This window comes from Chelonoidis abingdonii, chromosome 4, assembly GCF_003597395.2.
Source record: "Chelonoidis abingdonii isolate Lonesome George chromosome 4, CheloAbing_2.0, whole genome shotgun sequence".
NCBI lineage: Eukaryota > Metazoa > Chordata > Testudines > Testudinidae > Chelonoidis > Chelonoidis abingdonii.
The window spans coordinates 146,349,222-146,375,226 of NC_133772.1; the positions used below are offsets into that span (position 1 = coordinate 146,349,222).

At 43.3% G+C, this 26,005-nt stretch overlaps 1 protein-coding gene across 1 annotated transcript in view; it reads right to left on the minus strand.

Moving 5' to 3' along the window:
* Window positions 1-26,005, minus strand: part of SYNE2 (spectrin repeat containing nuclear envelope protein 2) — a 280,671-nt gene that overhangs the window by 172,783 nt on the left and 81,883 nt on the right. The window contains exons 30-41 of the mRNA XM_075065745.1: window positions 24,748-25,355; window positions 21,346-21,525; window positions 14,382-14,532; window positions 11,010-11,168; window positions 10,148-10,309; window positions 7,163-7,264; window positions 5,100-5,300; window positions 3,901-4,072; window positions 2,826-2,938; window positions 1,408-1,610; window positions 862-981; window positions 478-766 (exon numbers count right to left, since the gene is read on the minus strand). Coding sequence (XP_074921846.1) covers window positions 478-766; window positions 862-981; window positions 1,408-1,610; window positions 2,826-2,938; window positions 3,901-4,072; window positions 5,100-5,300; window positions 7,163-7,264; window positions 10,148-10,309; window positions 11,010-11,168; window positions 14,382-14,532; window positions 21,346-21,525; window positions 24,748-25,355 — 2,460 coding nt within the window. The remainder of the gene's footprint in view (window positions 1-477; window positions 767-861; window positions 982-1,407; window positions 1,611-2,825; window positions 2,939-3,900; window positions 4,073-5,099; window positions 5,301-7,162; window positions 7,265-10,147; window positions 10,310-11,009; window positions 11,169-14,381; window positions 14,533-21,345; window positions 21,526-24,747; window positions 25,356-26,005) is intronic.

Consider the following 26,005-nt stretch of genomic DNA (forward strand, 5'->3'; position numbering starts at 1 on the left):
GGGGGAGGATTCTCCCACCTAGGGCACTGCAGAAGATAATGGTAAGGCTTACCCTATGAGGACCCTCACAAATCTCAGCACAGGGGACTGGTGGATAGGTGGGGTGTATCAGAGTTGAGCCAACAGAACACATTACTGCCAATATTCCAGTCAGCACTGAAGCCTACAAGGCAACCGTGGGGAGGCTGCTATAACTTACACAGGCCCTAGGCTGTCTAATTTATGCTGGGGATCTTTCCAGCATCTGGAACAGTCAGGATTGGGAGGGCACAAAGCCACTGTAGCCCTCCTTTCCCCCTAGGCTGAGAATTCTGTGCTGCCCAACTGCATTTAATTAACCACACAACCACATGCTTAGTTGTACACTGTAATCCATCAATGACATATGGTGGATCTAATGAGATTATTACCCACCATACATTTCCCGTATATGACACTCAAACTGGCAAAATCAGAGTAAGAAGTGTGCTGCAGTACCTTTATTTGATGTATCCTTTCTTCCAGTGGCAACTCGCCTTGCCATGAACTCAAGCCAATAACTGATTCTTTAAGTCTTTTTATCCAAGAAGACATGTTCTGTGCAAGTGCTTCAAAATTCTGCCCTTCCATGGACCGTGTCTGACTAATTCCTAGTGCTTCACTTATGTGTGTCTGTAGTTCCTGATACCGACTAATGAGATGACGGGATTCGGACACTGTTTCATCTCTTGTAAACCCAGATTCCTTCAAAGAATTTGCCAGCTGAGATAAGGAGTTAAATGATTCTCTGAAAAATACAACAAATGAATCACAGTGTATCTGCTGTAACAAAGAGGAGTCAAGAAAGATACAAACTATCCCCCTTCCCCAAGACAAGGCTACCTCTGCTTTATTAGCATTTGGTAAAAGTTTTCTAATTTTATCTTCTCATTTTTGGTCTCTGGCAATTTTTCTTCCTGAATGGTGAGCCATTCCTTCAAGCCACTGCTGTCTTCTTGAAGTCTAAAGAAACAACATATACAAAAATGTATATGTTGGTAAGTAAGAAGTATTATATCTGTAATTACTAAAAATCATTGACAATAATATTTCACTGTAACAGATATGAAATCATCTAGGCCGTGATTTAGCAAGGTACTATGCACATCCATAACTAAGCATGTGAGTAGCCCCACTGATTTCAAATGAACCATTGACAAGTTTTAAGCACATGCTCAAATATGTTGCTGAATCGGGGTCCTCATGATCTCTTTATTGTTAAGAACACTGAAGAAGTGAAACAAAACAGAAGAAAACAGCAGATTCCTCAGTAACACATGATTTACAATGAAAATCAGAGTTATTTATTCTTCATTATGATTGTTTAAGAATGATATCACTTTATATCATCTATAAGTAAGCTGCTGGGAATAAATTTTAGCTCCCTACCTAATGAGTTGCTGCAGAGAAGCACGAAGTTTCTTTTCTTGTTTTTGACATTTGGAGGTTATGCTTTGTAATTCTGCTTCTTGATCTCTCACCCAGCTACTAAGCTGGTTAACATTTGCTTCAGGCAAATAACTCTTCACCTTACTCAAGAGAGATTTTACCTCTTGGATGTCAGTCTCTTTGCCTTCAAAAGTTAGGAAACTCTTAATAAAAGCACAAACATGACAAATCAGAAATGCATTTAGCAAGTTTGCTGCTATATAATAAATATTTATATTCTATATAAACTTCTTAGTTTGTGTTATCACTATACGCTTTTTTAAAAAATCATTAGTGTCTCTTGCAAGGTATATTTACAGTGTTCTATTCATTTAAAACCCACCTCACCTAAGTGCAAATGGAAAAACTTCCTTGAAATATTAGGGGAAAGTAAAGAAGAAGAGAAGACAGAGATTCTCTTCTGGAGTAAAGTACACAAAGCAGAAGAATGAACCAAGCATCCATAACTTTCATATTCAAATCTCTCATTAAGACTCACTTCTTCCATCAAGCCTTCAACTGTCGATAAACTATGATTGTCTGCTCCAGCCTGCAATTTGCATTGTATCAGTCTGATGGAAGAAAGGGCAGGAAGGAAAAGGTTGAGGGCAAACAAGAATATCAACACTGATGGACTGGAAATCATGGAGAGTAAGTAACAAAGAATGGGCGTGTGATGGGCAATGCTGAAGGAGACCAGATGATGGTCAGAGAGGGGGAACGGAGCAACAGAGAGATCAGAGAGAGACCAGTGTGTGGTGAAGATCAAGTCAAGTGAACGGCCTTTTTGGTGAAAGGGAGAGTTGAACCAAAGCTGCAAGATGAAGGAAGACATGAAGGTGAGGAAACATGCAGTGAAGGGGTCAGATGGGTCATCAATGAAGAAGATGACATCATCGAGGATGACTGTGGGAGATTGTGAGGAGAGGACGACAGGGAGCCAGGAGTAAATCAGAGAGGAAAGGCTGATGGGAATGAGGATGCCTAGCGCTCCTAGGTGGTTACAGTAATATACAGATTAATAATAATACTAATAATAAGGGTGACATACTAGTTCCACTGAAGTCCATAGGGTTTTGCTATTGACTTCAATAGGGTCAGGATCACCTTAGTCTCTAAGGCCCTGATTCAGCATAATGCTTAAGCACTTTCTTAAGTCCCAATGACTTCAATTTAGTACGTTCGAGCATCTGACTTTCCTAACTATAGGTTAGAAATTTATCTCAAATGTACACTTCTTAACACAATTTTATTACCCCTTCCACTGACTGCCACACTGCTTTGTGACTCTACTCCAAAGTACAGGGTCCCTTGCTAACATGGGAGGGTGCAACCTCCTTCCAAAATATTTTGTATTTTAAAATATTCTAATATCTTACCATGAGCTTCTGCAATTTTTCTTCCAATGTCTGTTTTGTTTCTGATGGGTCAAAACAATCCTTTAAAGACAGCTGAGTGCTGCTGAACCAGTCATTAAAATCCTTACACTGATCTGCGGAAAGATAGAGTCTGACTTTTTTTTTTTTCTTATCCGGTAACAGAAAATCTCTACTCAATATGAAGATTTCAGTTAATCTCCTAATAATTATATGTATCAATGCTGTCCCTGGATGCTGCCTCTGAGTACATGACAGAAATGACAGAAAATGCTGCAGTCCTTACTTCTTTCTTTTGGAATCCATCCTTGTATTGACAGTGAACATGACATGCTGGAGCACCGAGCTCAGCGGCCTGTTTGTGACATTTTCAGAAAACGATGCCTGAGATAATCTATCATCAAACATTCTGATTTACTGTTGCTACTCTGGCCTCTATCACAAATAAAGACTATTCAGCAATTACTATTCCCAGTGACTGCAGGCTGATATTCTCTTTGGTTGAAATTCTCTGTGGGCATAACTCCAATGGAGTTACACCGGGAGGTTAAAGATACCCATCGTCCTGGTTTGGCAACTAGAATATGTCACCTAGACCTGAAAATAAACACTTATGAATAGGCCATATCAAGAAGCTAAGCCCTGTTCACATATGCATTGCGGCAGCAAAGTTCTGATAACCTTTCTTATTGCCAGATCTCAAATGCCGATCTGAAAGGATGGAATCTTGAAGGAGTTCCTCAGACACTACGGAACACAAAGACCTGTCATGATTCTCTACACAGGGCCCAATCTACAGCCTTTACTCTAACAGAACTTCCATTTAATTCAATAGGAATTTTGTGCAAGTAAAGACTGCGGGACAGGGCCCACAGCTCAGAAAGAATGTGGAGACTGAGGGTCAGATCCTGAGCTGGAGTAAGGAGACATGGTTCCATTGCAGCAAATGGAACTATTCCATTTTACGCCAGTTAAGGATCTAGCCCTCAACTTTTGACTTGCGAGTTACAACATTCAAGCACTTCCTCGACACAGACACGTATGTCAGTCTTTAAAAGTGAAACCCATTTTTGCTTACAGTTCAAAAGACTGATAAAATGATCCTGGAAAATGTGTTTCTTTGTATTAAATAAATCAGTGATAAACTGAAGCTGCTTCTTTAATTCAGCCACTTCTGGAGTCAGACAACCTGTCTTTTTTTGGAGTAATTTCACATGGTGTTTTTGTTGGAGAATTTTCTGATGTAGCTCCTAAATTAAAAAAATAAACAAATTAAAAAGGAAGAAAGTTAGTGATATATTAAAAGGCATCTAAGGTTAAGGAGAAGGTTTCAGCATGCACTGTACAAAGCTGTTTTGTGACAAATTAAATTGTTTTAAGAAGGGGTCATTTCAAAATATGTCAAAATATATTAACATTATTTATGCAACAAATGAACAGGGATAAATACTAAACGGTGAGCAGGCGTTATTACACTTACACACACACACACACACACACACTTCTGCATCACACACAACAGACAGGTGGAGGTTATAGCAATGTAACAAACTGGAGGGCCATAAATAAATAGCATTTATCATGCACCTTTGTATCACTTGCATTATGCACACTTATCCCTCTCACAGGAACTTATTCTAACATTTCAAACCACTTAGCAGCCACAGCATTGTTGGTTTTTTAAAATAAACATTCTTCTGCCAAATACATTTTTACTTCTCTCCTAAACATGGAATTTGTTATCTCTAGACCCTGCAAGGCTAGATGCAGGAGGCCAGATCCTTAGCCCTGCTCTGTCCCTTCTGGAGGTGCAAATGGGGTGGAAAGTTGGCTTAAATAGCCAAGTGGGGATTCCCTTGCATAGAGGAATGCCCTCGTGGCATAAAGTCAGCATAGTTGGCTCTGTATCACCAGCTCCTGGCAAATGATACAGCTCTACAGTATAGCCCAACATCACGATGTGACCCAGCCCAATATATGCACTGGGAATTTAATACCTTTTGGGGTGGTGCGTGATTACTAAGCCCAACACAAACTACTATTTCAGGTAGCTAAAATGTCTGATTAGCTAGCTATATAATACTTAAAGAAAGCAGGCCTTTCCTTCTTGTTTGTGAGTAACTTTGGGAAATACTGGGAGTCAAGCTAAATTCTTTACTTCATTGTTCTACCAGCTTCAACCTTTTTAAAATACATGACAGAAACACATATGAAGAGCTGCCATTGAAAGAAAAGGTTATCAAAATTACAGGAGATGCATAATTAGATATACAGTACCTCTAATTTCGTAAAGATCTCTAAAGTGTCAGAGGGGAATAAAGCTTTTAAAAGTGATTCTGTCATCCCAATCTGTGTCTTGGCAAGGTCAAAGTCCCCTTTTAGCTCTGCTGAATTGCCATTGAGTTCACTGGGTCTCATCTTATTCGGTAAGTGCTTTCTTATTAGCTCCATTTTGTTCTCAACAGATGACTTGATGACCTTAAAATTGGAAAGGCACAAGCAGCACAAGTAGTTTTACTGGACTAGTTTGCTACAAAATGGGGCTCAAGAGAGTTTAACCCTTTTATTACCTAACCTTTCTACATTAATTGCATTTTCCTCCATTCTAAACTACAGTACTTTCTTTTTTTCTTATCTCTGATATTTAAGAAAAGAATCTAATCCTACACTGAGAGTGTTGCTGCTGCTTTAAATGAGTAAAGTTTATTCTTCTGACTACATGAATACTCTCAGCTGAACATGGGCACTAGTCTCCTCTCCACTTCTGGGAACAATGAGGAGCCAGATCTCTCTGATCCATACATTGACATTCTGCCCTGTCCCAGGCATCCTGCAGAAGCATTGCCACCAGAGCGCCACATGGCTCCACTGCAGGCTTCCAAAGACACAGCAAGGAGGGGATGGAGACAGAAGGGAGCAGAACAAGTCCCCATCAGCTTACAAGGCAACAGGATCACTCCATGGCCCTCATAGCTGTTCTAGGCGCACAGAAATTGCCCCCTGAGTTGCTTACAATGGTCATGTCCTCACCCCAGAACACCATCCTTGAGAGCTTAGGCACACAAGAAGTTGAGTCTGAATTGCACAGGGGTTGTAAACCCCCTACATAAACTTGCCACACTGATTCTGCTCATTTTTGGAAATATGTGCCCATATGAGGAAAAGGCTTTGTCCTTAACCTAGGGAATTAATGCACCAGTGCAAAAACATTTATACTGACTTACTACAGAACCTACAAGAAAAGAACACAGTAAATACAACAGACGTGTTAAAAATCCATCGTTAAGTAGCTTATTGCCTGACTGGAGTTCCCCTTAGTGCAAAGTGGCTCTTCAATGCCCTCTACTTAGAGTAGTGGCTAAAGGCCTGGTCCTACTCCCCTGGAAATCAATGGGCATCCATCCATTAGCTATAAAAGAAGTTGGATCAGGCCCTAAATCAAGGGAGGTCAAAATTTTTGGCCCAAGAACCACATCTGGGTGGAGAAACTGTATGCAGGGCCATGAATGTAGGGCTGGGGCAAGGGGCTGGGGTGTGGGAGAGGGTACAGTGTGCAGGAAGGGGCTCGGGACAAGGGGTTGAGGTGCAGGAGGGTTGCAGGGTGCAGGAGGGAGCTCAGGGCAGGAGGTTGGGGTGCAGGAGGGGTTTGGGGTGCGGGCTCCCGCCCAGCGCCGCTTACCTCAAGCAGCACCGGGGTGGCAGCAGCACATAGTGAGACTAAGGCAGGCTTCCTGCCTGCCCTGGCCCTGCGCCGCTCCCGAAAGTGGCCAGCATGTCCAGCAGTGGCTCCAGAGGGTGGGGTGGTGCAAGCAGCTCCACAGTGTAACGCCCCCGAAGCTCCCATTGGCTGCGGTTCCCCATTCCCAGCCAAAGGGAGGTGCAGGGGTGGTGCCTGCAAGCAAGGGCAATGCATGAAGCCCTCTGCCCTCCCCCCCCCGGCGGCCACAGGGACATGGTGCTGCAGGGCCAGGGCAGACAGGGAGCCTGCCTTAGCCCCACTGCGCCATGGGACTGGCAATCCCACGGGCTGGACTGAAAGCCCTGACAGGCCGGATCTGACCTGTGGGCTGTAGTTTGCCCTCCCCCGCCCTAAATGCCACAGTTTGATCCCAGGACAGCAGAGGACAGACTGAGCCGTTAACGTTTAAAAATACTGGTTTGGTTCACACAATTTATTTTAAAAAAGGGGCAAATTAAATGTTGATCTTAATATTCAACAGAAATATCTCCCTTGCCCCATGGTCAAGGCAAACCAAAGTAATGATTGTGGTGAACAGGGCACTAATGGCTAGATTACAATTATCAATGCTATCATGTTAACCATATAAGTCACCCCTTACCTGTAACTCCAATGGAGGCTCACTGTTATGAAGAAGATGCTCTATCTCAGCCACTTTTCGGTCAAATTCCTCTAAGCTTTGCTCTTGGACCTGTAAAGAAGACTAAAGAGAGGGGGAGGGGGAGACACCAATATACCTGTAACTACATAATTTTCTGTTGAATTTAATTTCCATTTTCCTACTAGAGTACAATGATGATATTACTAATTTATTGAGCCTGTGTGCTAAATTCCCTTTCAGATTTCCATGGGAGTTATGTGTGAAATGAGTTCAGGACTAAATCCTGATTATATTTTAAGGGTAATACTTTAGGGTGATTTGATGATATTTCATAATGCTGTCTGCATCTCTGCGGATTTTCAGGTATATAATAGCCCAATCCAACACCTACTGAAGTCTTGGGCATTGGATCAATCCATCAAAATTTGATTGTCCAAGTTAAAATACCCTGGGTGAGCTTCAACTTCTGAAACAGCTGCTATCAGAAACATTCTACATGTTACATTCATGAATCCATGTGCCTCATTCACTCAGGGCAAAATATTCCTTTTTCTCCTTCTCTACCTACTTAGCAAGTGACTCATTTCTGTCCACTCACTCATTCCAGTTCACACAAAGAGGAGTTTCCAGTTTCATGCCAACAACATAAAGAACACAAGAAAATTGTGCAACTTCTTTCACATAATTTATATGGAAACCATCTTTTAAAAGGCTGTAAAATATTTCACAATCTAGCTCCTGTCATGCTAAACTTTTTGGAAACATATAGACTTAAAATGAGCTGTATTTAACTACATTGCTATAATGGAGCTGTGATTAAGGATGATGGTTAATATTACACACTAAATATGTTGCAACAATTTTATTGCACAAACATTCACATAGATCTTTCATGGTAAAGGAAAAAATGGATAACTGTCCGAGATTCCCTGGGAACTTATATAAGTCTTACATTTAATATAACTATGCTGGATCAGTTTTCCTTCCTTGCTTGATCTCTTTTGCACTGCTGAAGCATGGGTGATGGAAACTGATTTTCTCTCTCCTGCTGAGGGTTCTTCCTCACATAAGGGAATCCACAGCTGGTATGAACTCCGCCTAATTCCTACACCTACCACACCTAACCCTAGTAAAGGACGCATGCCAGCGGTGTGGCCATAGCATACTGTTTTTCAACAGTTTCTAGGTGACAAAATGGCTCTTAGGGGACAGATGCCAGCTGCTGTACTTTAGAGCAGCGCTGACGTATTCCAAACTATTCCAAGATAAACAATAAAAATATGAAAATAGCAATACATAGTGTGATGTCTCACTCCATATTCTTTATGAAAATATGCTTATAATATGAAAATAACTGAGACGTACTTTATACAAGATAGGTCTTGTAAGATATCATTGGAAAGGTTATGATTTACTGAATGTGATTATCCAATCCATATGCCTGTATCATTTCTGTATCTGATGTTAGCAATATTGACTATGTATCTGTATTTCAACTATGCTACTTTGGATGACGACCACTGCAAACACTTCAGGTACAACAATGGAAAAGCCAGACAGGGCTCATGGCCCATCAGCGAGGACAACGGACTGTGAAAAGCTTGGCCTTCCTGTGGATGCTCCATACTGCCACTGACTCATGGATGCTGTAATACTACAGAGTCAGGTGGTCTTGTCACCTGATACTAAAACCTACCTGGGACTTCTTGTAATTTTCCACTGGAAGGGGAGGTGGGGGAGGGGTCAAGTCTGGAAAACAAAGTATTCCCACCTTATGTAAATCCTATTTAAGGGAGGGGAGGAAGGCAAATGGGGCTCCTCCTCTCCATGGTGGTCTGCCCAAGGAGAAAGACTGCAAAAGCCACCTGAAGGGAAGGCAAGTGGAGAGTCCAGACTGAGACAGAGGTCCAGTCTGAAAAGGAATATAACTGGAACTCTGAACCACAGAAACTCTGCAACCTGCCTGCAACAATATCTAGGTTGAAAAATACTATTTGTAACCAATTTCTTTAGTGAAACGAGCTTAGTTTGCATGTTTAATTTCATTTGGTCAATAATCTGCTTTGTTCTGTTTGTTACCCCTTTTACTACTTAAAATCTGACTTTTATAGTTAATAAAGTTTATTTTGTTTAATATTAAACCTCTTTCTGTAATTTCTAACTGGGGGTTTGTGAAGAGGGAAGTTTTGCATACTTTCCTCCACACTGAGGGAGGAGGTGGATTTCATAATATATCTTTGGGTCTGCACTCCAAGGGAGGTGGACACCTGAGTGCTAGAGCAAGTCCCTTAAGCTGAGCGTTCCCTGAACTGATCTCAGTGTCTGTTTCATTCTGCAGTGGGGGTAGTGCAGCCTGTGTGTTGGAACAGGTTTGACAGCCTGACTCAGCAAGACAGGTAAAAAGAGTGCCCAAATTGGCATAATAGGCGGGCTCAGTTGGTATCTCAGCATATAAGATTGCATTTCAAGGGGTCCAACCCGTCTCACCTACATGGCCATATACACACACACACACACACACACCCACACACACACCCTTATCCCTGTTTCTCTGACAGGTTCTATGTTTGGAGCACATTGTGGGTGCTCTTACACTATACATACTCATGCACTCAAGGCTTGTCTACACAAACATTTAGTTCTTGGCAAGCTGGGTTGTCTATCTACCCTGTACTAACCTGCTGCAAACTAACTGTCCCTGTGAACCCTGCTGACTTCCATTATTTGATCTAGTCCCATTTCAAAGAAGACTAAATCAAAGTGAATTAATGAATCATTAAGTTTCCAAGATCTGCATCCTAGTGAGGTACACAATTAATTCAGTGAACTTGCTCTGCAATTTCAGAGCAAATTACAAATTTCGAGACTTTTTCTGTGTATCACTGATATTTATAACCAACATGTACCTTTATATCCTACAAATCCTTAAAATGTTGGAATGAGTTTGTTGTATTTAATTGACTAATATTATCTCAGTCAAATTACCTTCAATTGTGTCACCTCCTCTTCAGTCAGCTGATGTTCTTCTATGCTCCTAAGTTGTGTATTTGCCCATGTGTCAGTCTTGCTGAATAAATTAAGAAGTTTGTCCCACAAAGCCAGAGCTCTTCCCAAATTATTACAATAGTTTTCAGTTTTTTCATTGATCTACCACAAGATTTATAATAAAAAACAAATTTTAGAAAATAAAGTAAGATTCTTAGCAGAAAGGCAATATGATAAAGACTAAATGAGATGGAAATACACAAACCACGAGGGGAGTAGCTGCAAAAAAATCTCATACGTCTTCATTCTGCACTGGTCACAGAGAAAACATTGCAATCTCTTACTAAATATGGCTTTCTGCAATACCATATCAAACACAATGACTTGTCTCCAGTTTAAAAACAGATTTAGCAGCATGACTTGCTAATCAAATTTTATCTACTCTCAATAAGTACCATTTTATCTCAGCATCAATGCACTACTTAGACTGACACTTTCGAACATAACAATCTCTTACGAATTGCACAGGCACAGTAATCCTCTATATTGTTTCCAAAGTCTAAACCAACAGAAGTTGCCATAAAAGCTTAAAAATCCAACCAGCAAAAGCAAATATTGCCTTTTTGTATGCCCCAGAATTGTCCATTGTAGGAGTGTGCCCATGACATATATAGCCTTATATATCACAAACAATGAGGTTGAAGACATAGTCTAAGCTTTGCTTTGAAAAACACTTGACTTTATCTCTTAAGAGTCTTTGACATTCTGCATTTAATTTATTCTAAATATTACGCGCAAGTCAGAATCAATTACTATAATGCATAACAGATAAGACCTCGCTGATAATTTACTTTTTACATACATCCAGCCATCTGTCCACAATAATGTCAGCCTCATTCTGAAAGGGAGGCTCCTCGAAGCTTCTCATTTTATTGATCTGGAAGTGGAGGTTTTTGCAGATCTGATTTATTTTCTCTACATCTTCAGAGTGATCGTTAAATTCTTCTTTAACCGCTTCAATCTGTGAAAAAGAAAGAATGTATATTTGAAAGCATGTGTCCTGCATTTGGTCAAAACTCTTGTTTATCCACCAAATCTTTTTTTTTTTGGTTAACTATCATGCTGTTCTTTTCAATTTAGAAACACAGCAGCATGACCCAAAATAATCCATTTTATCTAATACGGTGAGACTAAGAATCCATCCTCTGTCATTATATCCCAGTGTCTGTACTACTGATCGGAACATTCCACCTGTCACTCTAACTACATCATATACAGACTGTAAATTGCTAAATGAGGAATAGGAATATTGGTTTACAAATAAATTTCTGGCTTATGCGACCCAAACAATTTGCCTCAAACAAATTAATATCCACAGACATCAAAAATGAATTATATCCATATACTGTTTCAGATACTGAATGAAACAATATCTGTATAACAATAATCTGATTCACACCAAGCTCTGAGAGATATAATTTAGGATTCTGATTCTCAGTTTTATCACTGCATATTCCTAAAAATAGGGACTGCCAAAATAAACTCACATTGGTTTAAACAGCATACTGCCATTCATTTTAATTTTTATTTAAATCCTAAAACAGTTTCTTAGTATACGAATATAATATCAGTGCATATTTATAAACAACATTTAAAAATGAAGAAAATGAAATACTGACCTCTAGTGTTTGGCAATTTGACATTAATGGATCTATCTTTTATCTCCAGACAATGTTCTCTTAGGATATGTCTACACTGCAATGTAATCCCATGGTTTGAACTCAGGCTCAAACCTAACCCCCCTTCCATTTACATACAAATCGCACTAACCCAAAGCTTGGACCCAGGACCCCACGAGATGGAGGTTCCAAGCCTGAGTCAAACTAGATCCCAGCGTTCAAGCCCTACTGCTCTGCAATGTAGGTACAGTCTCGTGCTCTGGGAGTCTGCCAAAAGAATCCTATAGGCCAACTTTCTTTGCCCCCTGGATAGTTTAATTTGGGGGACAGTCCAGTTTTCCAACACTGCACCACAAACAAAGAGCTAGAGCGGCCAAATTTGGGTGGATGCTAGGAAGCCTGGGATATGGGTGGTTGGACTCAGGCCCACATAATGCAGTGTACACAAGAGTCCCAGGGTTCAACAATTCCTAACCTGAGGTTACAATGAGTACAGACACTCAAGCCTTAGGTTAACAAACTCAGGATCCAACAACTCGAGTTCTACTAACCCTGGGCTTACATTGCAGTGTAGACATATTATAGATGCAGCCAGCCACTGAGAAAGAGGTGTGGGGAAGGTCTTGCGGCCCAGAATGAGAACAGACTTTCTGTCCTACTATTTGATGGGAAAGTAACTGTAACAGCGCACTGGTACTTGAGTGCATATGCATGTCCTGGTGCATCTGTTACAGGCTCCAGCCCTTTAAACCTGGAAGTTGTAGTCATAAGGCACATGATTATGAACAAGCACATGACCTAGAGAAAACCAGACAGAAAGCTCACCACCTAGGCCTGGTGGATGGTCTGGTAGACACTGGGAATCAGGAAAATCCCAGTGTGGGGCTGCTATGTAGTAGCAAGCCAGAGGGCTGAAAGATTATAGATCCCAGAGAGGTCTCCAAGAGGAGAGAAAGGACTAACCCCCAGGGGTACAGAGGATGGAGTGCCTGCTGCCCATGGGGAGGAACTGCTTATACTTATTGAGTGTAATAAATCAGACCCCCCCAAGCGAGGGGATGTTACCTGAACTACATAGGTTTGTATGCCTAATAGGGGAAACTAAAGCATCAGACATATGACCCAGTGAAGATAGATAATGTCCCCATAATCCTTTATCCAGTTATGAAGTGCCTGTAGGCAAGAAGTGTGGTCCTATAAATCAAGCACTAGGCAGGGATTCAGGAGACCTGGATTCTATTCCCAGCTCTGCCACTGGCCTGCTGGGTGACTTTGAGCAAGTCACTTCACTGCACTGTGCCTCAGTTTCCCCCTTTGTAAAATGGGGATAATGATACTGACCTCCTTTATAAAGCACTTAGAGATCTACTGGTGAAAAGTGCTATATACGAGTTAGGCATGATTATTGCTCTATGCATGCAGTGAACATTAATGGTGCTAAAAGGCATGCATTTGCACTCAAAAAATATATTTTCAGAGTCTGTTCACAAGGACCACTTGAAAGTGACCACTTACTCCCTCTAAATCAGTCATAACCTTTGCAATGGTATCAGCTGATGCATACATTATTGTCAACACTTAACAGTTAGCAGACATCCTATCTAACAGATGGTGGCTTCTGAGACTGAAGTTCTCATAGATGGGGTTTATCCTCCATACTGCATGTGAGCCAGGAGGAGAAAGGGGAGAAATATTAAACCCTGGATTCTGTTAATGCAAATGCCCTCCTTACCCCCACAATCAAATCTGGAGATGGCTGCAAGGACACCTTCCTCAGCTTCTGCCTTAGCAGCAACTTCAAAGTGCTGTCCACACAGCTATTTTTAGAGCACTAACCCAAGCTGACAGGCTTGCTCCCGCAAGCTGTGTAGACACACCCTTAGAGGTACAGCCCAAAAACTCACCCAAGGTGTTTCAGGTATTCCTCTGAGCAAGGAAGGAAAGTGAGTATCTGAGTGATATGCAAGGATTGTAATTTTGATCTTCTGTTAGAGTACAGAGTCACATCAGAAACTTCTCTGAAGCAAGAAGCCCAAAATTATTACATTTAATATTATGTTCATTGTATCTTGTCTACTGTGCTAAAAAGGGTTTGTCTTTATATATCTCAGCTATTTAAAATGGCCTCTTAGTAAATAACTAGACTTGCTTTGCTTGTGTATTTAAAAATTGTGCAATAAAAGCCTCTAATATATAAAAATGATGGAAAGTTGGGAGGATATTTTAAAATAGCATGGCTGAAATACCATTGATGTCACTGGGAGTTTTGTCTTCAATGTGGTCAGTATTTCACCCTATCTCTTTATTACATTTTTATTTAAAAAAAAAAATCTCACAAGTTGAAAGTGAGCTTAGTTTACAGTATTAAGTTAGAGATGAGTCTAACACAAAAATCTGGTTCTGAACATACTCCAAAATATCTCAACTTTGCAGCTCAATCCTACATCTACAATGGGATGAACAGCAGCCCACATCTGAACTCCCTCAAATTTTGGGAGGATCAGATCTGGATTTAAAAACTTTCCAGCTACACCCTTTACCTCTACAGAACTCACCTTTGCTATCATCCTCTGCAGATTGTCTTTCCCCATGTAAGAAGTCTGCTGTGAGAGGACACTCTCTTGTTTCTGGATCATGCTCGTCAGACTATTTTTGCAGCTTTGATACTGTTTCAGGAGCTCCACCACCCTTACACACTGCTCCTGGCTATTCAAAAGAAGAATTATTTACTATACATGTGTAAAGGAACAGCTTCAACCCCTCCTCTCTTCCACACGTAAAAGTGACATAATATTAATAACTCACATTTATATTGCACCTTTCATTCTGAAGGATCATTTCACCCAACACTGGGATGAAACCCAACTGCTATTCAACCGCATACAACAAAATTTCACCACAGTTTAGGGGAAATTAAAAATATTATCTCCAACTGAAACTGCAGGTTGAACTCAGTACACAAAATGTAATTATGCAAACAAATTTGAACAGGTCATTCGGATTAATTTACAGTAACTGCCACAGGACCTTTAAGGTAGTATTTTCAAAGCTGCCTAGGCTAGTGGTCCCCAACGCTGGACCCCGGGAGAGCATCAGCCAAAATGCCGCCGAATTTCAACAGCATTTCGGCAGGGACGCCTCTCGATGACGCCACTTGCCGTCGACAAGTGATGTCATCGAGAGGCGTCGCCACCGAAATGCCGCCGAATTTCGGCGGGTGCTCCACTGCTACAGTGGTCCTTCGTCTGGCGCCCGCATCTAAATGTGGCATCTAAATCCTGTAGGCAGCTTTGAAAATACCATCCTTACTGTTTAGGATCTCAGTCTGGTATCTCATCTAAATGTTCAGACCTTCTGTGGCACAATGCCCCTTTCCTCATACTGGAACACTAGTTAAGTATAGACTTAGAGGGAAGAGAAAGTTACTCACCTTGCAGTAACTGAGGTTATTCAAGATGTGTGTCCCTGTGGGTGCTCCACTCTAGGTGACAGTGCGTCCCGGCACCATTGATCAGAGATTTTCAGTAGCAGTGCCTGGTCGGGATGCACGCACTCAGTTGGTATCTCCTGTCTCATTGGAATCTTCCTGAATGCATGAACTCCACACCCTCCTCAGTTCCTTCTCTACCGTGGAGAATCATACCAGTACTCCAAAGTAGAGGGGAGGAGGGCGGGGAGTGGAGCACCTACAGGGACACACATCTCGAAGAACCTCAGTTACTGCAAGGTGAGTAACTTTCTCTTCTTCTTCGAGTGCTGTCCCTGTGGGTGCTCCACTCTAGATGAATGTGTAGCAGTATCCACTATGGTTGGTGGGACTTTGGAGATGGGGTAGTTAGTACTGTAGATAGTACTGTATGACCTACTATGGTGTCTGCCATGGTGTCTTGTGTGAGAGCACAGTGTTTTGTAAACTTGTGTTCAGATGACCACACAGCCACTTTGCAGATATCAGGAATAGGAACGTTGTGTAGGAAGGCAACGGATGTCATAGACTCATAGGTCAGAAGGGACCAATATGATCATCTAGTCTGACCTCCTGCACAAGGCAGGCCACAGAACCCTACCCATCCACTTTTATAACAACCCCTAACCCATGATTGAGTTATTGAAGTCCTCAAAATTGTGGTTTGAACATGGCTAGAGTGGAATGAGTTCTAATGCAGTTGAAGATTTTGTGCACGGTAACAGGATCTGATGCAGTTAGAGATCCACTTGGATAGACATTGTTTAGAGACAGCCGTACCTTTCCATCTTTCGATAATGGAAACAGAGTCATGGGGACTTATGAAATGTTTTAGTCCTGCCTAAATAAAAGGTGATTGCTCGCCTGAAGTCAAGAGTATGCAGGGTTGCCTCTTGCAGAGTTTTGTGAGGTTTGGGATAGAAAGTAGGTAAGTACATAGGTTAGTCGAGGTGGAAGGTTGATACCACCTTAGGAAGAAATTTAGGATGTGGTCTCAAAGTGACTTTGTCTTTGGAGAAGATTGTGTAGGGAGGGTGGGCCATCAGGGCGCTCATTTCACCAACTCTCCCTGCTGATGTTATGGCAACTAAGAAAGTCACCTTCATGGACATATGGAGATGAGAGGAGGTAGCCAAGGTCTCGAATGGAGGTTTCACGAGAGCATGAAGAACGAGGTTAAGATTCCATGCAGACGCTGTTAGATAAATTTCAGGGTAGAGATTTTGCAGGCCTGTGAGAAAGCGTTTTATGGTGGGGTGGGTAAAGAGTGAATAACCGTCTAATAGTTCATGGAAGGTGGTAAGCGCCGCCAGGTGCACTTTGATGGAGCTGAGCAAAAGTCCGTCCTGTTTTAGTTCCAGGAGGTAGTCTAGAACGTTAGGAAGGGTCACGTTATTGGGTACTAAGTGACTACGTGAGCACCAGAAGGCGAAACACTTCCACTTCTGCAGGTAGGTTTTACGAGTGGAGTCTTTCCTACTGTGCAGGAGGACATATTGGACTTGCTTGGAACAGGCTAGTTCATGGGTTTGGAACCATGCAGGAACCAGACAGTGAGGTGGAGCTTTGGGAGCTGGGGGTGAAGAACTTGTATGTTGTCTTGGGAAAGGAGATCTGGCCTGTTGGGGAGAGCCCGTGAGTGACCGGAGGACATGCAGAGTAGGTAGGGATACCACATCTGTCTTGGCCAAGCCGGGGCAATAAGGATGACCCAGGCCTTGCCATCCACAATCTTCCAAAGAACCCTGTGTAACAGAGGGATTGGTGGAACGCGTACAGGAGGGAGTTGTTCCATGGGATGAGGAATGCATCTCCTAGGGATGCAGTCCCGAGTCCCATTCTGGAGCAAAACAGGGGACATTTTCGATTCTAGGTCGTGGCAAAGAGATCTATTGACGGGGTGCCCCAGAGGGAGAAGAGCTGTTGGAGTATTGTGGGATGCAGTTCCCATTCGTGTTCTGTCGAGAAGTGCCTGCTGAGTGCATCGGCAGTAGTGTTGTGGCAGCCTGGTAGGTAGGAAGCAATGATTTGTATTCGATGTCGTATGCACCAGTTCCATAGTTGAATGGGTTCCATGCAAAGGGAATGTGAGCGTGCTCCCTCTTGTCTGTTGATGTAGTACATACATGCTATGCTGTCTGTTAAGACCCAAATAGATTTGTTCCTTATGAGGGGAAGAAAGTGAAGGCATGCTCGCCTCACTGCTCTGAGCTCTAAGAGATTTACATGTAGGTGCGTCTCTGATGCGGACCACCGGCCTTGTGCCCTGTGTCCCCTTAGGTGCACTTCCCAACCGATTAGGGAAACGTCCATGGTGAGCATGAGCGTTGGGGATCATTGCTGGAAGAAAAGCCCTGTGCAGAGGTTTTCTGGACTTGTTCACCAACGTTGGGAAGCTATAACATTGGGAGGAGGAGTTAGCAGCATCCCTAAGGTGTGTCTGTTGGTTTTGAAATTGGAATTGAGCCAGCTCTGGAGACATCTCTTGTGTAGCCTAGCGTGGTGAACCACGAAGGTCGTGGCTGCCATGTGACCAAGGAGCTGTAGGCAGAGTCTTGCCCGTGTCCTGGGACGAATAGAGAGTGTGCGTTTGAGCTGCGTGATAGTGAGGAATCTGTGATATGGGAGCGAGGACCTGCTCTGGATTGAGTCGAGATGCGCTCCGATGAACTCGATCTGTTGTGTAGGTGTCAGGGTGGATTTTTGGATATTTCTTTGGAGGCCTAGGCTGTGAAAGAGGGAGATGGTGAAACAGGTAGCTTGAAGTGTCTCACCATAGGAGTTGGCCTTGATGAGGCAATCGTCCAGATAGGGGAACAGCGTGACCCCATGTTTGCAGAGGTGAGCCACGACCACGGCTAGAGTCTTGGAAAAAACTCTCGGCGCTGTGGAGAGTTCAAAAGGAAGAACTCTGTATGGAAAATGGTCGTGACCGACTGTGAAGCGTAGGAAGCGTGTGTGAGCCGGATGAATTGATATATGAAAGTAAGTATCCTGTAGGTCGAGGGCTGTGAACCAGTCCCCTTGATCCAGTGCAGGTATTATTGTGCCCAGAATGACCATCTTGAATCTTTGTAACATAACGAATTTGTTCAGTGGGCGTAGATCTAGTATAGGCCTCCATCCTCTGGTCTTCTTCTGAGTTAGAAAGTAATGGGAGTAGAAACCTGTCCCTTGATGTTGTGTTGGCACAGGTTCCACTGCACCTAGTTGTAGAAGATGCGCCATTTCTGTGCGAAGTAAGTGGTCGTGAGAAGGATCCCTGAAGAGGGACTGGGAAGGGGGAAGGGTAGGAGGGGAGATCCTCCACTTTAGTCTGCAGTTCTTTGGGGATGCCAGATGCAGAGAGCCATGAGGATCTGCGCATAACCACAGCTGCAGTTGTACAGGCTGCTCTGCCTGCCATGTCTAGAGACGTCGTTCTGGAAATCAGTTGGCTCTCAGTCAGGACTGATTTAAAGTCTGCTCTCCTATCATCTGGAATGTAGGAGGCAAATTCAAAAAGTTTATTGTAATTATCAAAGTCGTAACTGGAGAGGGGAGCAGAATAGTTTGCAATTCTGAATTGTAGTGTGGTGGACGTATAAACCTTGCGGCCCAAGACATCAAAGCATCTAAGGTCCTTGTCTTGCGGGGTGGGTCGATATTGTGACTGTTTCGTCCTCTGTGCAGCTGCATCCATGAAAATAGTGGTGGATGAGAAAATAGGAAGTCAGCATCCTTAGCAGGGACATAGTATTTACGTTCTGCCTTTTTGCAAGTCGGTACTAAAGAAGCTGGGGTTTGCCAGAGAGTGTCAGCTAGCTCCAGGATTGCTTTGTTTATAGGGAGTGCGATTTTTGAGGGCGCAGATGGTTGAAGGATTCTGAGGAGTCTGTGTTGCGTCTCCTGAACCTCTTCAAAGGGGATATCTTGACTGAGTGCCACCCTCCTGAAAAGTTCTTGAAATTGTTTACAGTCATCCATGGCCCATGGAGGCGGAGGGAAGAGGGCTCCATCCAGGGCTAATGGAGAGTTAGGGGTCAGTGAGTCAGGATATAGTGCGTAATTTGCATACTCAGGAGGGGGCTCAGGCACTTTAGAAGTGGACGGATTAGGAGATTGAGGCACAGGAGGATGATTGGTAGGAGGATGTTGCCAAGGGTACCACTGAGGCCAAGGCATAGGGTAGGAGAATCCAGCTGTCGCCCATGGGGGGGCGAAGTAGGGAAACTGAGGCTGGTGGCCTTGAGCCATGACCTGAGGTGGCAGAGGTGCCTGTGGAGGAGAAGCAGGAGGGGAGAAGTCCGCTTGCTGCTGTAAATCAAGTTCACCGTCAATGAAAGCCAGTTCAGGTGGAGAGAGCAGTGGTTCAAAAAATGAGCCCTGTGTATCTAGGAGTGGAGAGTGAGGCTCAGGTGGCACTGAAAGGTCACATTGAGTGAGAAACTGTTGCTCTTGCTCCCTGGGCTGAGCTGAGCCTGCTCTCAGCTCTAGCTCACTAGCAGGAGAAAGTGAAAGTGAAAGTGACAGTAGTGCTGCAGACTGCGTGGAGGTGCCCTGCAGGGGGTCTGCTGCTGGTGCCCAGGTGGAAGATAAGCTCAGTGCCAACGTTCTTCTCGGTGCTGAGGAGGGGCGCACTGCTAGCACCACGGCCATTTGTGGTGCCCAGAAGGAGCATGCTACCGGCACCGCGGCCGTTTTTGGTACCAAGGAGAAGCGCGCTGTCGGTACCGCAGCTGTTTGCGCTGCTGAGAAGCACGCTGTCAGCACCGCGGCCGTTTGCAGTGCTGAGGAGAAGCGCACTGTCAGCACTGCAGCCGTTTTCGGTGCCGAGGAGCGTGGTGTCGCCACCGCAAACGGGGGAGCGCGATGTTGGCACCATGGCCGTTTGCAGTGCCAAGGGGACCGGAGCCACAAGGACCTTCCTGGCGCAGGAGGTCGGGTCCCTGCCTCTGCGCTCTGTCGGCTGAGGCATTAGAAAAAGGTGAGGCACCTGCCTTTGGCACTGTCAGCACAGAGGGTAGGGATCTCGCGGGAGACCCCCTACCCTTGTTAAAGTCTCTCCTGTGAGACTGTTCTGCTTCTTGCCTCCACTCCAGGGAGGGTGAAGCAATGCTCCCCATTGGTTCAGATCTGGCTGGGGAGCGTGTGGGAGCGGGTTTAACTTTTCCCATCTCCGAAAGTGGCTGTAAGAATTTTTCCATCATCAGCATTTTGATCCACAGGTCCCTGTCGCTAGGAGCTCCTGACTTGAGGCTCACGCAATGTAGGCACTTCGCAGGGATGTGGGTGTCCCCGAGGCACTTCGCACAATGTGAGTGCCCATCTGTCCCTGGCGTGGAGTCCTGACAGGAAATGCACCTTTTGAATCTTGAAGCTCCTGGCATTATGAATTAGAAATGGCTGGGGAGAGTGTCTCAACGGAAGACAAGCCTGAAGGACTTTTTCTTTTTTAACTAAGTAACTAACTATGTAACTATACTAAAGGAAGGAAAACAACTGGGATGTTAGTTAATAATTATTTCTATGTTCTTTGTTACTGTTTCCTATAGAGACCAGGGAAGAAAAGGCAGCACCGCCCTGAGTTCCGTCTTCGGCCGAGGACGGTTGAGAAGGAACTGAGGAGGGTGTGGGGCGCACGCACTCAGGAAGATTCCAACGAGATGGGAGATACCAACTGAGGGCGTGCGTCCCAACCAGGCACTGCTACCAAAAATCTCCGATCAACGGCGCCAGGACGCACCGTCACCTAGAGTGGAGCACCCACAGGGACAGCACTCGAAGAAGAAGTGTCATCTCTTGACTCACCATCACTTCCATCAGGAGCTAGGTGTTTCTTAAGAGTTCCCTCATCCAAGTACTCACCATGTTCCATATTTAGCTTGATATATGATAGGGTTTTAAATGTGAATTTTTGCCTAGTTCTAGTACTATGACAGCAACGTTTTCTTTTTTTCTAAGTATATTATTTACTTTCAAGTATCTCTGTTTAAGGTCCTCTTTCCGTTTGCTTTTATGAGAGATGTTATTACTCATATGACCTGCTTAAAATTTTCATTCTTTCTCCTTACCATTCAGCAAGTGACAGTTTTGTATCCTCCCACAACCTTTCTGTAACTGTGCACTGTTCATCTGCTTCTTCTCCTTTTGTCTCTTCAATCTGTAGAAACTTGTTAGCAATTTCTCGTATGGATTTCATTTCAATAGCATAGCAACCCAATTCCTGTTCCAATTCAGTTAATGATTTTATCCTTTATTAGAAAAGAAATAAAATATAGCCCTATATTAAAACAGATCATAGATTTTTTTTCCAAATGTAAGTATGAAGTTTCTTTGAAAGTTTATCATGAATGGCACACATTGACTAACCTAACATTAAATGGGAAAGACCTTATTAATGCAGAGTTAAGGCTGCCCACTGATAGCTCCTGCCCTTCCAGAATGTCAAGTTCAGCATTAACTCAAAACTTCTGAAAAGCAGGAAATACAGAGTTAAGATAAATGCCTATGCAACCTTAACTCTGGAGCTAGCAATAGCCACTGGGGATTATCTGCATGCTCTCCGGTTCCCTCTGTTAGGTGTAGTTGTATTGGAGAGTGTAAGAATAAGTTGGAGTAGGTTGGAGAAGCTGTGATTTGATCTGAGAACTGAGTCTGAGTCCCCCCATATTTGTTATCAAAGAAAAAGGTGCATGTGGACCTTGATGTGCCATTCTACATCATTTCAATACAGAATCACATAGCTTGTCTCAGTAGCATGGCACTGGGGCTTCTTGCTGTGGGTAATGTCAGTAGTGAGGTGGAATATGAAAGCAGTCTGTGGATTTAACCATGGGTAAGGGAAAGTATAGGTTTAGGTATATTCGGTGCGCAAGTGTGGAGGGTTTGTAAAAGGGTATGAAGTGATTGTTAAAGTTTGTAAGTCTGTCGAGGGCGGGTGTAGGAGCAGTGTTTGAGCCCATCTGATTCAACTGAACCTCACTTATCTCTATCCACTTGATGTTGCTCTAACCTCCTACTGCCCCTATTTCCCCCACTCTTCTACCCCTAAAATGCCACTCCCCTGGCAGCAAGCATTTCCATATCTAAATTTTTAAAAAAGTTACTGCACTTCTGGCATACAGCAGTGATAGATTTCAGCAACAGCCTCCCAACCTTTTCCATATTTCAGCCCAAGGTGGGACTTCAACTGATGCTAGCTAGGCAGGTCAGGTTCAAAGGACTACTGCTCATCTCCCTGAGGTCTGCAGCTAGTGTGAAACTTTGCAGGCTCTGCATTCCTCTGTCTCCGCATGCTCAATATCATCAATTTGACATGAGAATTAGTGCAGGATGCTTGTGGCAAGCCAAACTGGAGAAGCAAAATCTTTTTTGAAATAACCTTTTAATTTGATTTCCCCCGGAAGGGCGGGTGGGTGGAATGCCCTGTGTTGGGGTGACCCTTGAGCACTGGACACTCTTGTGTGATGATCAGAGCCCTTGTTTGATCTCTATCCGTGACCCAAAACAGCTTTGCAAGAATCTCTCAATTTTAAATAAAGATGTTTTTTTCCAGGAGCTGTATCTCAGGACCTGCTTGGTGAAATGGCCCCAAATTTGGGTCACTAGCAGAACCTTGTGAAGTACTGGTGCTAGTCCACTGGAGACCCTAAACAGGAATATTTCCCCCCCACAACACATACTAATAACAGGGGGCCCCTTTGATCCATTCGGGGTCCTAAGTAATTGCTTTCATGTACCTTGTTGCAGTGGTATAGCTGTACCGATACAGCTGCACCACTGAAGCGCATCTGGTGAAGACACTCTATGGCGATGGAAGAGAGAGTTCTCTCAACTACATTAAAAAAACCACCTCTACAAGTGGCATAACTTATGTCGGTGTAACATATGTCACTCAGGGGAGTGGAACATTCACATCCCTGAGCGACGTAAGTTTTCCCAACGTAGGCTGTAGCGGAGACATAGACCTAGCCCTGGTCTACATTAACGGGGGGGGTCGACCTAAGATACGCAACTTCGCGTAGACGAAGTCGGCGTATCTTAAGTTGACTTACCTGGCCGTGAGGACAGCGGTGAGTCGATTGCTGCTGCTCCCCTGTTGACTCCACTTCCGCCTCTCACGAGCTAGAGTTCTGGAGTCAACAGGGATCACGTTCAGGGATCGATTTATCTGCGTCTAGATGAGACGCGATAAATCAATCCCTGACAGATCGATCTCTACCCACCAATCCGGTGGGTAGTGAAGACCTGCCCTCAGTCTGCTAATGCCTAGCGCTGGTGACCCCTGAAGCACTTCAAATTTCAAGGCAATCCAAGTAACCCTGTAGACTTCAGAACATTTAGAAAAGTCGAGCTCTAAAGAGAAAGCTGGCCTCAACTTTAATTGTAGAAGGGTCAGATCCTCAGCTGGTGTAATCTGGCACAGTTCTTCAGTGGAGCTGTAACAATTTACCCCATCTGACAATCTAATCCAGGGGTCGGCAACCTTTCAGAAGTGCTGCGCTGAGTCTTCATTTATTCACCCTAATGTAAGGTTTTGCGTGCCAGTAATACATTTTAACTTTTTTAGGTCTCTTTCTAGAAGTCTATAATATATAACTAAACTATTGTTGTTTGTAAAGTAAATAAGGCTTTTAAAATGTTTAAGTTTTATTTACAATTAAATTAAAATGCAGAGCCCCCCAGATCGTTGCAGTGTGAGTGCCACTGAAAATCAGCTCGTGTGCCGCCTTCGGCACACGTGCCATAGGTTGCCTACCCCTGATCTAATCCAAAATTTCACAGGCCAATAGGTTCTATATTAATGTAGCTAATTACAGTGCCTTCAACTACTGAGTGTCACTCTGGCCCATTTAAAATCTCAGTTAAGGTGCCCTATTCTTTGAAAAGCGTGGCAATGTATGGATTTCATTAATAAAGCAATGGATATAAATTAGTATTGATCAAAATGTATCAAATACCTGTGTGATACATGGTGAATGAATTTTCCTAAAGGGGACCAGAGACCTCAAACATATAAATGCCATAAGTTAACAGGAGCAGATGCGGATCATTTTAGAAAAATTCTCAGTTTGCCGTATGTGATATGCACTGACTTTTGACACACACAGTTTCTACAATATATGTATCACCATTTAGCAATATATTGTATAACTCTACTTGGCAACATTTGTAAATTGCAATCTCACTGTTACCAGAGGTGGTCATTATAGATAATGACTCAACTTTCCCAACTCCCTCAAGCAAACAAAGTGTAGCAGCATGGGGTTAAAGCAGCAATATCATGGAGACGACTTTTTAAACAATGCCATCCCTGATCCAACATGACAATCAGTTGACTTCAACGGGACTATGCTGTAAAGTTAAACACAAGTTTATGTGCTTTGCTGGATTGGAGCCATAGAGACCAGATCAACAGAACTTATTGAAGTTATTAAGTGAGGATCTAAAAAAGCTACAATAAACATACTCACCTTTGTTGAACAGCAGGAATTGTTGGGTCCTTCAGGCCTATTTTATTAATTTTATCGTGTAAATCTTGAATATTTTTTAAGAGTTCATTATTTCTTGTGGAAAAAATCTCCTGTAACTCATTTTCTTGGATGAGCTCCTCCTTACTCAGATGGGCAAAAGCCTTGTTTGCCTTTTCAGATAAAGCCGCAATGAGTTTTTCACAGCAAGTCTTTCCCCCACATTCAGCATCTTCCAAGTAGATATCAACCATCTGCAAGCGCTCATCCAAACATTTAGCCTTTTCCTTCATCAGAGAAACTTCCTGCTGCACAGCTTCCTTTGATGTGTTTCCTTGCACCACAGGTTTATCAGAAATTGAAGAGTCCATTGCATGCTCAATAGAAAGTTTAACTCTTCTCAATGAGGCCAAAAAAGCTTCTAGTTCTTTGAGAACCATTTCACTGGCCTGCATTTTATGATTCATTTCTTCAAACTGTCTTTTATATTTAAGCATAATCTCGCGTGCTGCTTGCAAATCTATTAGGTTAAATTCATCTCCTGTTGAGCTGTCTAGGTTTTCCAGTTGTTTGCAAAATTCAATCTGATTTACTATACAGCTCTGGACCTTCTGAAATTGAGAAAACCACAGCAGGTTTAGCTAAGTGAAAGAGAAATTGTATCTCATATTCCAAGGCCTGGTTTACACTACGCGTTTAAACCGATTTTAGCAGCGTTAAACCGATTTAACTGTGCACCTGTCCACACTACGAGGCCCTTTATACCAATATAAAGGGCTCTTTAAATCTGTTTCTGTAATCCTCCCCAACGAGAGGAGTAGCACTAAAATCGGTATTACCATATCGGATTAGGGTTAGTGTGGCCGCAAATCGACGGTATTGGCCGCCGGGCGGTATCCCACAGTGCACCACTGTGACGCTCTGGACAGAATCTGAACTCGGATGCAGTGGCCAGGTAACAGGAAAAAGCCCCGCGAACTTTTGAATTACATTCCTGTTTGCCAGCGTGGAGCTCTGATCAGCATGGGTGGCGATGCAGTCCCAAATCCAAAAAGAGCTCCAGCATGGACCGTACGGGAGAATACTGGATCTGATCACTGTAAAGGGAGACAAATCTCTTCTTCAGAGCTCCGTTCAGAAGACGAAATGCCACAGTGTTTGAAAAAAATCTCCAGGCGACACAGTGCTGTGTGAGAAGTGAGTAAAGGAAAGCCAAAGAATCAAATGGACGCTCATGAGGAGGGAGGAGTACTGAGGACTC